The 15170-nt window shown below is 29.7% G+C and overlaps 1 protein-coding gene across 1 annotated transcript; it reads left to right on the top strand.

The window, feature by feature from the left end:
- The first annotated feature begins 11444 nt into the window (after positions 1-11444).
- On the top strand, positions 11445-14003 carry LOC105110679 (Octicosapeptide/Phox/Bem1p family protein). The gene is made up of 2 exons (XM_011005784.1): positions 11445-12627; positions 12949-14003. The coding sequence occupies exons 1-2, from the start codon at positions 11498-11500 to the stop codon at positions 13787-13789; spliced, it is 1971 nt and encodes a 656-aa protein (XP_011004086.1). The 5' UTR covers positions 11445-11497; the 3' UTR covers positions 13790-14003.
- Positions 14004-15170: the final 1167 nt, after the last annotated feature.

Genomic DNA, 15170 nt, shown 5'->3' with positions numbered 1-15170 from the left:
TATTATCAATTTCAAAAAATTTAGTTTTCTAATTTCCTCAAATTTTCAACTTGACAATAAAATTGATAAATTTCCTCAAATGTTCAACTTGACAATAAAATTGATAAAATGTGATAGATATCCATTAAATAACACATTATTTCTTCAATTATAATACACCTAAGTTACAAAATTAACTTAATTTTATGAAATAACAAATAAAATCCATTTCCTTCAAATCATAAACAAACTCTAATATACAAATCATAAATAAATTGAACCAAGAAAGGAAGGGATGTTGATACTTTTTATAGATTTAGATCGACACCAATGATTTGTGGTGGCTTGATTTGTGAGAAAATAAGAATAAGGGTTGCTGGTTTTTTTTTTTTTTAGCAAAACAAAAAGAGGGGAAAAAAGAAGAATTGTCAGGTTTTGCTATAAAGAGAAAATTTGTATAAGTTTCCTAGTTCATAGGTCTTGATTTAAAGTTCATATTTTTTATATATTTTTTATTGAAATCCCAAGAGGTAAGTTGTAGTGAAACTATTTGTGTGTGTGTGTGTGCGCGCACACACTTATCTTTTGCTTTATAATTGGTTTTTACTAACAATTCCCAACAATTATAATAATTAAATATATAAGATAGACATACTCTAATGTTTTTATATACACACACGTGCGCGCGCGCGCACTACATTTGTTGCCTACGCTTTGTTGCAAGTTAAGTAAAGTTTTTTTTCAACGTGAAAAAAAAATGTTAGGGTAAAAAATCTGAGACTCAAGTCATTGGTTTAATTGGTAATTCAACTAATATAAAAAGAAGCAAGAACAAAAAATGAAAAAAAAAAAGAACCAGACTTAAGTCTATCCAGATTATTAAACAACTCAATATTGAAGGGTAAAACTGTAAAAAAATATTAAATAAAAAAAAAACACTATGTTAAACTAAGTGAACTCGCAAACTTCGCTACTATAGATATAAAATTGAGATAATCTCATGGAACATAAAGTTTGGATAAAAAAATAAAAATAAATCAATTTAAAGTAAAGAAAAAAACAAAAGTTAACATGCATTAACCTTTGAAATTGGTGATTCTAATCTTGAACCCTGGTCTAACCTCATAAAAGGTAAAGTGTAGAAAATATAATAAAAAAATAAAAAAAATTAGCTTAAAAAGAAGAAAAAAACCCAAGCAAACCTCCTAAACCTAGTCTATTCTCTAAAATTCATAACCTGTGAAATCTTGAATCCAAATTTAATTAAAAAATTTAATTCTCAACTAAATTAATTTTAAAATATGAGATCATAAAAAATATTTTAATTAAAAAACTTACAAAGGAAAAAAATATAGCAACAAAAAGAATGGGTGTAAAATTTGATAGGAAAAACATGAGGATGGAATTATAAAAAAAATAATTTTAAAAATTATTCTAAATAAATCAAATAGCAATTAAAAAATGAAGACCAAATCTAAAAAATTAAAAAAAAACCATAAGAGAGTAAAATTGAAAAATATTTACAATTTGATAGATTTTTTATAGATTAAAAAATGATAGAAATGAAATTAAAAAACATTTGTAATTTTAAAGATTATTTATAATTAAAAATTAATAATTAAAAGAACAAAAACTAAATATAAAAGAGAAATAAAATTGTAGAGATTTTTCTAATTAATTTTTTAATAAAAAGCCGTGATTATGACAGTTTTTTTTTATGTTTTTTTTCCAAACAACTAGGGTGATAAGCATTGTAAGGTTACTAGGGACACAAGACACCTAGCACAAGTTGATAAGTCCTCCATTTAACACCAAAATGGCAAGGCACCAGTGCCCGATCTGATATCTCTATTTCATTAATTAAGCAAGGATTTGCATTCTCTTGTTCCACTCTTTGTTGTTTCTGTTTCTTCTTTTGAAATACACATACACACACACACATACATACACACACAGTAATCGACAACGCAATGCTTATAACTTCGGAAAGTTCACAGACAATACTGATGCGGGATGCAGTTTCTTCACTGCTCTCTACATTTTAGATTAGAATATGAAAGGGGAAATATTTTAGATTGGAGAAAGAAATAAACACAACATAAGATTCTGTACAAGAACAAACAGGAAATAAAAAATAAAAATAAATGTAGATTACAACAAATGCATACTATGATAACACATTACATTTATTTTCCAGAAGGAGTAAGAGGATTGGCTATCTAGTTGAGCTTATGAAATCTTGAGAAACTGGCCTCAATTTCATTATAACTGAGGAGCCTTTGAAATCCTCCTAAACAAGAAAACAGTACCATTGTTTATCTGCACAAACTGTCGAGCAAAACATAGCATCCTCTTAACATAACTGTCTCTAAACCTTCTCAAAAGCTTCATTTGTAACACGCTTTTTTGCTGCAATTTTGGCATTACTCTAATCCTCCATTGCTTCCAACGGCTCCGACCTCTCGCATTCTTCTTCTCACTGAGCCTCCGGTATAACCTTCTTCTTCTGTACCTCTTGATCACGCCTGCACCAAAAATAGAAGCAGCCTTCTCCATACCGTCTACACAAGGGGTTGCATGACCAAATGAAAACAAGGCAAGTAAGAGGTGTTTGAGAGAGGCAGAGCTAGATGGTTATACGCCTAAAGTGCTGAAGCGAAAAACAGGTGAATGGCATTAAATTAGACAAACAAATGGAAGTGAGGAGGCATGAAGAATACGTAATTAATGGACTTTACATGGGAAGTAAAGATAAAGATAGGTTGAAGGCAAAGAGGGGCTGTTGGCCTTAAATCGTAGGAACTAAAAGGCAGCATGCAGCCGTAAATCATCTTCTTACTTTTTCTTACAATCAATATAGCCAACTGCTTTTGGGGACTGCAGTTGAGTTTTCGGTGAGTGTTATTAAGACATGCTTCACAATCATTAATTTATATCTTTCATCTACCTCACTTTAGTGTATCCCATACGCTTCCAAGAGAATTCAATAGCACATAGTCAAGGCTGATGGATGTATGGGTTTTTTTAAAGTGTTTTTTTTTAATACAATACAATAATATTTTTTATTTTTTGCAAATTATTTTTTACTTTGACATATAAAAATAATTTAAAAACACTAAAAAAAATAATTTGAAATAAAAAATAAAAAATCTAAATTTTTCTAAAATATATTTTAAAACCTTAAATCAAGCTATTTCCATTTAAGACTTGCAACCATGTAAGGATTTCATGCAATAATAGAATGACAATCTGGAAAAAATGGCGACAGCTTGGAACAGTCGCAACATTATTAGGAAAACTAGAGGTTAAAAAAAAAAAACAAGGTGGGAATTCATTGTCCTCGAGGTCAAGGGGCAACGCTAGGGTGGAAGGATGTAATCAATTGTAATGTTATGGCTCGTTAGATTCCTACATTTAATTATGTAATTTTCAAAAGTGTAATATTATGTATAATTATGATTGAAATTAAACTTTTACATTAAAAGTTATACAAAAAAAAAATATCTAAGGACCATTAAATAATCAAAAGTAATGATAAAGAGAAATGATTGCAATAGTAATTTCACCATGAGGACTAACCAGACTATACTTTTTATGAAAATATAATTCCTAAAAACAATTCAAACAAGGCACAATTTGTAAATAAAAAAATAGTAGCTATTTTTTTTTTCTTTTGAAAATTATAGGAACTCGAAAAGATTTTTTTTTTTGAAAAGTTTCCATTACATTACCAAAATATTTTGCAAGCCTGACTTCAAGCCTGAATTCCTATACCAAGCAATTGGTGTCTCCCAGCCTCGAGTATTTAGGTCTAGTCGAACACTAGTTTACAATTCAAATTATTTGGGAAGAGGTCTAGACAATATTATTTGGATAACTTAATTTCTAGGAAAAAAATGATTAGAAAATAAATAATTCATTTCAAATAATTTATACAGAAAACCTATAAAACTCCAACAAAGTGATGCTAGTAGTCATTCACAAGAAATATTATTAGTTATTGGAGAGTAATATAAATCATATCTTAAAACCTTACCTAATAATTTAAGTTTTTATATTAAGATGGTTCTTTGACATGGTATCAGAATCTTGATGATCAAGCAGTTACAAGTTCGAATTATATTATTTCTATTTATTTGATAAAAATTAAGCACAAGGTAATGTGAGTATATACAAGTTTTAAGCTCAAAAGACTTTCACTTGAAAAGGTATGTTAGAAAATAATATAAATCATATATTGAGACCTTACCTAATAGCTTAAGTTTTTAGGTTAAATTGGTTCTTTGACGCGTAACAATTATATTTTGTTAATTTTATTATTAAGTTGAAAATTTTGAAGAAATTGATTTTTTATGGAATTGATAATAATTAAATGATATTAATTTAGATTGAATAAGTTTGAATTAAACAAAGGATATATAATTACTTGGGTTATCGATTACTTGCTATTAATTGGATTTATTTAGTTGATATTTTTACATATCATTATATTTTTTGTACAAAAATAATAATTGGTTACTAAATTGTGAATTAATTTTTAATTATCAAAGTTAAATTTTGAGTTAATTGTTACATTATGAGTAAATGTTGTCAACATTAATCTATAGGTTTTTTAAGTAACAAATAATTATTTATAGATATATCTAGATTAACCTTGAGGATTATAAATGAAAGATTATTGTAAAGGAGTTGAGCATTTTATTAGTTTTGCACTTTCAAATCTAAAAAATATTAGTGGTGGTGGAATTAGATATTTATAGATGAAGTATAAAAATAAAAAATTTCTTTAACTTGATGTTGTAATAATACATCTCTTAGAAACAACAAAATCCTTTAACAAAAAGTTCCATGGATTTTGTTGAGAAATATTTATATAGTTAGCTTAACAATAACTTTATTGTTTGACTTGCCATCAATATATGACTTTTATATAGGAAAAGTAAGACTAAGAGTATTGGTAAGGCCACCTCTCTCTTCACTTCTCCATATATTTAGTGATTTTAGGTTGTTCATTTATTTTACCTGAACTATAAGAATTATTAATTTTGATTTATAAGCTTTTTTTGACATTATTGAATCTTTAATATTTTTTGTTTCAATTTGTTATGTTTCTTTAAAAGAAAGAACTTATGATAGTTCATATAGTTTCTCAATGACTTCTTCTAATAATACTATAATATTATCTATTTTTAGTTCTTAGTATAATATTTTTTCTAGAAATGATAAAAATTATTGATCGTTTGTTTTAGTTTGGAAACAAAATAGATATATGGAGTAACTGATTCATCATTAATAATATTTTTCTCTGGAATCAAAACACTAGGTGTTTAGGAATATAATCTTTTGATAACCCTCTTTTTTTTATCATCAATTAGAGCATCAAAAGCAATAGCATAATCAGTTGTCTTAACATCAATTATAGTTTTATTTAAGTTAACTATTTTGATACCATTACTTGCTATTTGGAAATTGAAAAATTAAATTGAATAAAAGTAATAACAATCTAATAACTTATATGCTCAATATAAAATCTTTTTATAATTATGTATATAAACTCTATAATTAATAAATTTCTCATACTTTTCCATAATAGAAGTTTAGGCTTACCAAAAACAAGCTTTATTTTCTAGAACATCATACAACCGAACCTCAACTTTATAAGTAAGTTTGTGTCTTGTAAACCCTACCTTATGATAACAAGTAATTTTCATCAATTAAATGTATACTTTCAACTTTGACAATTATATAATAAACTTTTTCTTTAAAATAAATTCTCATTAAAGAAAGAAATTTTTTTAAAATTAAGAACACATCTAAAAAAAAACTAATTATAGACCAAGTTTTCAATGCATCACCCGTCATAACACGACTCTATGTATAGTTATATTACTTATATAAGTTTGCAAAAACAAATCTAAAGTTTGGCTCATTCTAAGATAAATCTTTAGACACATTCCTTTCCTTGTAATGATACCAATTTGAGCTTCCCCTTAACATTTGTTATAATTGATCAAATCTTTATTATAAAGTTTTCTACATTACCTTTTAATTGATCAAATCTTTGTTATAAAGTTTTTTACATTACCTTTTAAGCACTTACGATGCATCAAATGACCTCCAATCTTGCATTATAGGATGAAATGATGTTATCAATATCTTCATTTATAAACAATATCAACTTACTTTGATACAAATTGATTCAACATATAACAAAAGATAGGAAATCTGGATTTTCTCAAGCCCTGGGTTAAAACCTTAATCTACAAAGAAAATCTTTGTTTTATAAATTCTGAATATTATTAAATCTCTCATAAAAATAACACACAAGCCTATTTAACTAGGATCTAAAATCTACTTTGATAAATAAATTTAAACCAAACAAAATTCTAAAACCTAAACAAGAAAAAAATCCTAAAATAACTAGGAAAAAAAATCCATAACAATATTTTTTCAGATTTAATTTGGATATGAAAATGACATCATCTATCTAAAACTAACTCCTAATATAATTGAGCTTGTAAATTGCCCTAAAAGAATTTTAATCTGATCCAATAATCAGATAAGAGATTATTTTTTGTTAAAAAACTCTTTTGACACATTTAAAGTTCTTCTTGAGTTAAGACTTGTGTTGCGTTTTCCGCGCACCTTCTTTATGAAAAAACAATTTACTATTATCATTAATATTATTATATAAAAATATTAATCTTGTGAGATAGACTTTGATGCTTGCCATTTCTTAATTATTATACTTTTATTTGGAACATTTGATTTCTTGTTTGTATATATAATTCCAGAATCATGTTCTTATTCACTTCTCTAACTTGTCCTGAGGCTAAAAAAAAATAGTTTTTGGCATCTTTAAGTCTTCACAATTCATAATTCTTAATCTCTTTTATTATAAAATATCAAAGTTATAAAACCAAAATCAATTATATTAAATTATAAACAAAGAGTATATAGAAATATGGTTAGTTATAACACGTTTAAATTTATCATTAAATATCTTATCGGTACTTTTAAATATGAATGATAATGTATCATTTTAGTGATAGATTCATTAATATAAAGTTTTTTTATTTTTTAATTATTTTATTATATTAGTCTTTATTGACAAAAATAATTATATCGGTCTTATAAAATCAGTAATTTTCAAGCAAAATATTTCGTTGCTACAATCATCATAAATTACCAATGAAAAATACTTCACCGGCAATTCCATTGGTATTAGATAATTTCTTGGTAGTATAAAATGTGAAAGTCATATTCCTTGCAAGAAAATGAAAAGGAATCTAAAGAATATAAAGTAAATTCATATTGTAAACGTTATAACATCGCTCTTCTATATTCCTATTCTCTTTCGGGAGTTGTGTTACTTTCCTGGATCAAGACTTGAGTTGAAAACAAAACTTAGAAGCAGATTTGTTTTGTACATTTGAATCTTGTCCTAAGTGAATATAACAGAACTGATCATCATTAAATGGCACATGGTTTAAGAGTTGTCTTGCCAGAATAACAAAGAGTATCAAAATAAGTTAAAAGTATCAATTGTCTGTCAGCATTAATCAGTAAATTAAATAAACCTCTGCTTTCAATGTCATAAACAAATAAAAAACTGATGATGTAACGATGATATATAGTTTCTCACTATGGTGACTGTATACAAGACAAACTCAGTTCTTTAGCAAAGTGCCTAAAGAATTATCCCAGTTCAAGGAATAAAAATATGGGCTGGCTTTGTCCAGAGGAAAACCATGAAATAGGCTATCTTAAAATTTAATTTCCCATTAAAACCAATAGCATTATCAAGATCCTGGCGAAGGATATTCAAACTCACTTATTTGCCCAGGTTCCTATGAACATTCTGAGTTTAGTTGGATGTTTATCTATAACCCTAACCCCTATATCATCCTGACCAAAAGTTAGTAGCTCCGGTTCTCATTGTAGCACCCCACCACTCCTCTAGGACCTAGCTGTAGTTTTAAGGCCTGTTTAAGAAAGTGGAGTAAATTATATTTATTTAAATTTTAAATTTTTTATGTTAAAAATTATTTTTATATACATTTTTAGATTTTTTGATGTATTAATATGAAAAGTAATTTTAAAAAAATAAAAAATATTATTTTAATATATTTTTAAATAAAAAATAATTTAAACTAAAACCATTATCACAATCTCACAATCTCAAATATAATTGCTATATAAATATAAATATCAAATTATTAAAATAAACAAAGCTAAAATCTGCTTTACTGTTTATTTGAACAAGTTAATATGTTTTTTTTATTGCGTTGGTGATAAATTACACGTTAGCTCAAAGGTTAAATCACATGGGTTGAATCCATATTTGAAGCAAAATCATTTTCATTTAATAATTAAGTGAATTAGATTAATGTATTATTTAAATTGGTTAACAAATACACGTTATATCTCAGTGGTTAACAAGTGTGGCTTAAGGTGAGGTTGTGTGTCAAATCCGTATTAGGAGCCAATCCATGAGTAAAGCTACAACACATAATTAATATATTAACATGTTTCGTACCGATTTCTTTTTGGTTTAGTTATTTTCATAATAGATGACAATAATTATTTATCTATATATCTTTTTAAAATAAAAACAAAGTTTAGGCCCGCGGGCCTTCCTTAAACCGACAAGTCTAGGTTTTTGTTAACAAAGACACCTTTTTTGTTTTTAGCTATATAAATTTTTATTAACAAGTACATCTTTGAATATGAGTTTTTATTTTCTTTGGGTTTTTGGATTTTTTTTCTGTTTTTTTTTTTAATTTCATTGTTTAATAAGAAGGTTTTATTTAATTTTATATTTTAGTATTAGGTTGATTTTTTTTTGAACTGCCAATAAATAATATTATATCAGAATAATTTTTATATAATTTAATTTAAAATTCAGACTAAATAAATAATAGGATCATGATTTTTCAAGTTTTAACCACTATACTGAATTTTATTCTTTACTAATGTGTATGTTTAAAACCTCTTACCTTCAGTGCTTAAGATTGGAAAGAGAGTTTCTGCACTCTTGAACATTGACTCAGCTGCTAAACAAGCTTTACATTCTTCGACTAAAACTATGCACGCCATTAATTATATCAAGACCTTGAAGAAAGTATTTTATTTTATTTTAAAAAAAGCAGGACTTCCATGGCCTAACATGTGACTGCAAACTAATTTTGCTTGAAACAAGAACATCTTGGTATTCAAAACCATCGCACATCAAAGTTGGTGCATCGGATGAATTAAATAAACAGAAATTCAAGTGATGTACAAAGGCAAAAATGGCCTTGTCTTTACCACATTGCTCGCCGAGTTCTCTCTCTTGGGTTCTACTTTTCACTCACACCCTCCTTGTTCAAGTGATTTGTTTTCTAGTCTGCATAGCGTTATGATCACGCAAAAGTTTCCCTAGGTTGCTTTTGATTGCACACTATTGTTCTGAAGTTCAGGTTCATTGCCTATGCCTCAGGAATTGAATGTCAGTTGTATTCTCATAGAGAACTCACCATGTAAACTAGCTGTGCGAGTCTATCTTCATGTACATCTTAAAGTGGAGATCAAGAAATTCTCGATTCCATTTACTGTAAGCTATAAAATTATTGCTAGGTTATCAACTCCTAACACCTCATCGGATTTCTAGAAAAAAGCATTTAAAAATAGTTCTTTTTCTTTGGAAATCTAGGTGGCTACTCTCCAAGTCCCCGTATTATTAGTTTAATATATAATATATTCAATTGATTGATTACATGAAATGTTTTTATATTAATGTAAATCTATAGTTATTGTTAATAAAAACTTAATTTATTTTTAATATTTATATAATATTAGATTAATAAATTTATAGTAAAGATAAATCCATAAGATAAAAATATATTGCAATTTTTATTGATCAAAGTATTATTCCTAAAATATTTTTTTTGTTGCTCATTTAAATAATGGACATTCATTGAAGCCATAAAAACTAATACGTATTATGTTCTTTTCTTTAGAAAAGAAAATAGTTGTTTCTATAAGCTAAGACACAAGTGGTACATATAAGTAATGTATAGATATTTATCATAAGATATGTATATTGAACTGATATACATGAAAATTTCATATAGAAAGATCACTTATATCTATAGAAATGATCACGTGATGATTGTGTAAATAATCTTTAGACTTAACATTACTAAGTCATCATATTAAAGAATATTATGTTTTAATCCTGATACATGTTATCTTAATTGAGGTAACAAAAGAGCGTTGGGTATACCATGAACTATATGAAGGTATTTGAGTAATTAAGAGATGATTTATCATTAGATGAATTTAAAAAAAAAAATTATCTATTCCTAAATAGTATTGATTGAAAAATCATTGGTTAAGGTGAAATGAGATTTGAAAAGAGTTTAAAATTCTATTCAAATGATGAATGACTATTATATAGTAAATAAACATGATTTAGCATGATAGATATACTTCATACATTAATGTTAAATTGAAATATTATTAATTAAATGATATTAATTATACTTAGAAACTAGTCACTAAAAAGCTAAATCAAACCACTAATGACTTTTCTAATATTTAACGTTGCTGGACAATGCACCTGATCTTCAAATATAAATTAATCAATTGATGAATTGATAATAAATTAAATTGTTTAAGTTATTTAATTATATTTAATTACAATTATATTTTATATTTGGATCAATATATTAAGAACCTAATGAGTCACAAATATAAAAAGCCGTTAGTCAAAAATTAAACTGGGATGATTTAATTAAATATGATTTGATTAAAATATATTTTAAAAATGAAGAACTATAATATAATTAATGCATGAATTATATTTCTAAATCTAGAAAAATCAAGTAAGGACTTGATTGATTAAATTTCTAAAATTATCCTTATATAGATATTATTTAAGAGGTAAATAGATTTTTTTTATTTATATGGTTTTTAGGATTTCATATAAATATAAAATTAAGCCCATTATTTTGTAAGTGAAAAAAAAAAGTTGTTGTTTGTTAGATAGAAAAACTATGTAAACATAATATTAGATTTAACATTCTTTGCATTACAATTCATTTGTCTTAAATAGGGATTTAAGAGATTTTTCATTGATGGTTCATGTAAATTAACGCTGAAGGTTGAACAATTAGATGACTTGTGATTTGTAATAACCCAGCTTTAATAAATTATTAATAATTGAAAAAGATTAAATTTTTAAATAATAAGTTTTTAAATAATTTTAAATCTATCTAATGAGATTTTAAAAACTTCTAAATAATTATTTTATAATTTCTATTGTGTGTAAATACCCAATAGATACATTCTACATGGAAGAAGCTCACCTCGTAAAATTACAAGAGCACTGAACTTGTAAATTTTCTAGTAGTAAAAATTAGAGTAGCAACTAAGAAAATCAATGAAGTATAAAAGCATCAACTTTAATCAACTCCCCATTAAATCTTATTCATTAGTCTCTCTCCCTAGCAACATAGAATACATCCCACCATTTATGGATACACCACCTCTGCCACCTCTCCACAATGCTACCACCTCTGCCAATCCCACCACTGTCCATCTGAACTACCCTGACTCTGTTGAGTCCTCGCCCCGCTCCCATCCACCAGACACTAAATTCAATGAGACTCTCCCGCCTGTCCCAGGTGCTAAGCTCCGCCTAATGTGCAGCTATGGAGGCCACATAATCCCCCGTCCACATGACAAAACCCTCTGCTATGTAGGCGGTGAGACACGTATGGTAGCCATTGACCGGCATTCATCTCTCCCCACCCTCTCCTCCCGCCTTTCTCGAACTCTCCTCAATGGTCGTCCCTTCACTCTCAAGTACCAGCTGCCTCATGAAGACCTTGACTCTCTAGTATCTGTAAGCACAGATGAAGATCTTGACAACATGATAGAAGAATATGACCGCATAAATGCATCATCATCAGCTTTATCTCCTTCCCGTATCCGCTTGTTCATTTTCTTTAGCAAGCCTGAAACTGCAGCCTCTATGGGATCCCTTCTTGATGATGCAAAGTCAGAAACATGGTTTGTTGATGCGCTTAATGGTTCAGGATTGATTCCACGAAACCTATCAGATTCTGCTACATTGGAATGCTTAGTGACTCTTGATAATGATCAGGACTTGGAGGCTCAGGCGGAAGGTGTTGAAGGGGAGAACAAGAAAGCTAAGAATGAACTATTGCACGAAGTGCACACCACACTATCTGACTCACCTGTTGTGGAGAAGAATTCATCATTTGGTTCATCTTCTTCTTCCCCTTCAATGACCAACCTGCCACCTATCCGGGTTCGTGCGGAGGATCCAAGAGTTGGAGTTGAGGAGCAGCTTGCGCAGATGACTTATGCTCAAGTTGTGCAGAAGCATGATGATGGCTATGGCCTTTTATCTGCTCCGCCACCTCCAATTCCTGTATCAATATCTGCAGTTGGAACTGCCATATCCACTAATCCTGCAGGTGGGTCTAGTGAGCACTTGAATCGGCTTTTATCAGATGATGAGAGGTCGGATCAGGGTGTTCCGGTAAGTTTTCGCAAACCACCGCTTCCTGTACTGCAGCCCGGGCCACACAAGACCGGTACCTGTTACAATTTGCCTTCACCAGATTCAGTTGCAAGGTATCTTTCCATATTTCTCTTTGCTTTGACTGTTTACAGTGGTCCTCAGTTAAGAACCAGTTTAATTTTTTCCTTACAAATTACAAGTGCATAAATATGATAGGTGCTTACTTGCTTCACCGGCATTGTTCATTGTGGTTTCACAGAAAATGATCATTGTAGAAGATTAATTTATCATAACAAATGTCAAAATGCTTTCATATAAACAGAAAAGAATTGATATTAAATATGCCTCACATTTTTTCTTTCTTTCTTTTGTTGTTGAAAATGAAATGGTAGTTTCCAAAACAGCTTCATTCGATTGATGATCTGACTGTGCAGTGATAGTAGTATTGCGTCTGCAAGCTCTCTTTCAAAGCCCATGTATTATCAAGATCAAGCTCATGCAGCACCCACAGACAACAGAGGTCCTTCTAGCCCTGATACAAAAGGTGATATTCCAATCCCAAGCTCTCAAATCCAAATGCAACAAGTCCAAGGTTCTGGATACACGTTGCCTGATCAGCAGCAGCAGCAGCAGCAGCAACAATTTGTAGGAGGCAGCACACATTTCATCTCCCACCCTGCCACAACTCCAGTGCCAATGACATCTTACTACCCAATTTACGCTCCTCCGTCACAACAGCCTCATCTTCCAATGGATCACCAATATCCTGTATACTTAATGCAGGTTTCTCAACCACAACCATACATGTCTATGCAAACTAACGCGGTTGACACTGCTACTGGTGCGACCACGAGCCGCCCTGCAGCACCGCCCACTGCAACTTACAGGGACCCACATCCACCCATTTACCCTGCAAAGACAGTATCTACCTCAGCTAAGCCTGAAATGGCTGCAACTGTGTACAGAACAGTGATGCCATCAACTCCTTCATTAGTCCATGTCCCGGCCAATCAGTTCCAGCAATCATACATGGGTTATTCTCAAATGCAACATCCCACTCAATCCATTAATGCTGCTGCTGCTGCTACTAATTATGCTTATTCTGAATATGCAAATTCTACACATGACCAACTGTACTACACCCCTAGCACTCAAGGTTCTCATCAGTACCAATCCATGAACCCAGCTGCAGTCGTAGCATTAGCAGATGATTCAACACGGATACCAACAAACAACACAATGCAGCAGAACATCGGAACCTCACAGCCACAATAAATCTTATTAGGCCATACGTAAACAGCTTTATTTACAGGTGCAAATGGTTTGTCGTCTCAGCAATAAGTTGTAGGTATAATATGCTTAATTATGCTACCCTTTGTAATAGAAAATGGAAATCTTTTTTCTCAAGATAGTACGCAGTCCTGCATCAATCGTCGTGTTTCTTCTCTTTGAGAACAACATACATCAAATAAATTCTTCTTCTTTGAAATTATTGTTTTGTCTGTTCCATCATTGAAAAAAGCCTTGACTTGATTTGGGATTTCCCTTCTCCCAAAACCACTATCAAACTCCATGATAATTGAATCTCAGACTCCTATTCCACATGTTCCTGTGAGATCATGTGCTTTTAAGTTTTTCCCATCATTATTAGCAAACGTTTGTTAGCAGTTGAAGCAGTAAACAGTCTTGCTACCGATATAAACTGGATTTAAACCAAAATTTGTTTGCTTTGGTCTAAGCCATCAAGGGGAGAGGAGCACAGTTACTAAATCTAGCTTGGCCGACGAGATCCAACGTCTAGTCCAGATCAGGCAAAATTTAATTTTACTTGTTTTTAGAAAAAAAAAAAAAAATGTTGAACAAATTAACCGGCCTCACATGTGATCTACTCTCCTAGCCAGGTCTAATAACTATGGAGAGTAGTGTGGTAAGGCCACTTGGGAAACCCTAGAAATTGCCATTGCATCTCTCTTGGATGTCTGGCCTTGGAATTAAATACTACTTGCTGCCAGTTTTTCATTGTTTAAGCTGTTGACCCCTAATTATACTGCATCATATACACGCTACCAAGATTTTTCAGTGCTAGAAGACAAACGTTGGTGTTAGGCCTGCTTGGGGAGGTGCATGGCAAGTTATTGTAATATTAAATAAATGCCACCTGCCAGAGTGCAATATGTAACGTGATTAATTACCAAATAAACTACCCTCACTTCAAACAAGATCCGTAGGTTATCAAGAAAAAATTAGTAGCCTGATCTCCTTTATAAATAGATTGTCTTGTTGCTTTACTGTTATTTTTCTATTTTATACAAACTATTTTTCCAAGAACTTGAAATGGGTAAAATGCAATGATGATGATGATAAAGAAAACTTGTTTTGGGAAAGAGAAAGAAAAAAAGAGATTATGCAAACACCAATTTTACCCAAATAGATTCGGATGCAAATCTTTAATTAATTACAACTAGTAACGGGTAGGGGAGTATTGGAAGTTATTATTCATTAAAATATACATTATTTCCCTTTTATTTTGTGTCTTCTTTATAATTTTAAATAATTCAAAAGGTATGTTTATATTTTTTAAAGTGAACTATTCAAGCTACTATTTAAAAAAAATTATTTGATTTTTCTAAATATATCATGCTAATATAAATTGTGA

The sequence above is a fragment of the Populus euphratica genome, unplaced genomic scaffold (genome assembly GCF_000495115.2).
Source record: "Populus euphratica unplaced genomic scaffold, PopEup_1.0 scaffold260.1, whole genome shotgun sequence".
NCBI lineage: Eukaryota > Viridiplantae > Streptophyta > Magnoliopsida > Malpighiales > Salicaceae > Populus > Populus euphratica.
This window is presented reverse-complemented; position numbering and strand designations above follow the sequence as displayed.

Excerpts from the sequence above, each read along its gene's own strand:
- LOC105110679 (XM_011005784.1), top strand. The coding sequence starts at position 11,498 with ATGGATACACCACCTCTGCCACCTCTCCACAATGCTACCACCTCTGCC. Across the intron at positions 12,628-12,948 it reads TCACCAGATTCAGTTGCAAG|TGATAGTAGTATTGCGTCTG; the intron begins GTATCTTTCCAT and ends CTGACTGTGCAG.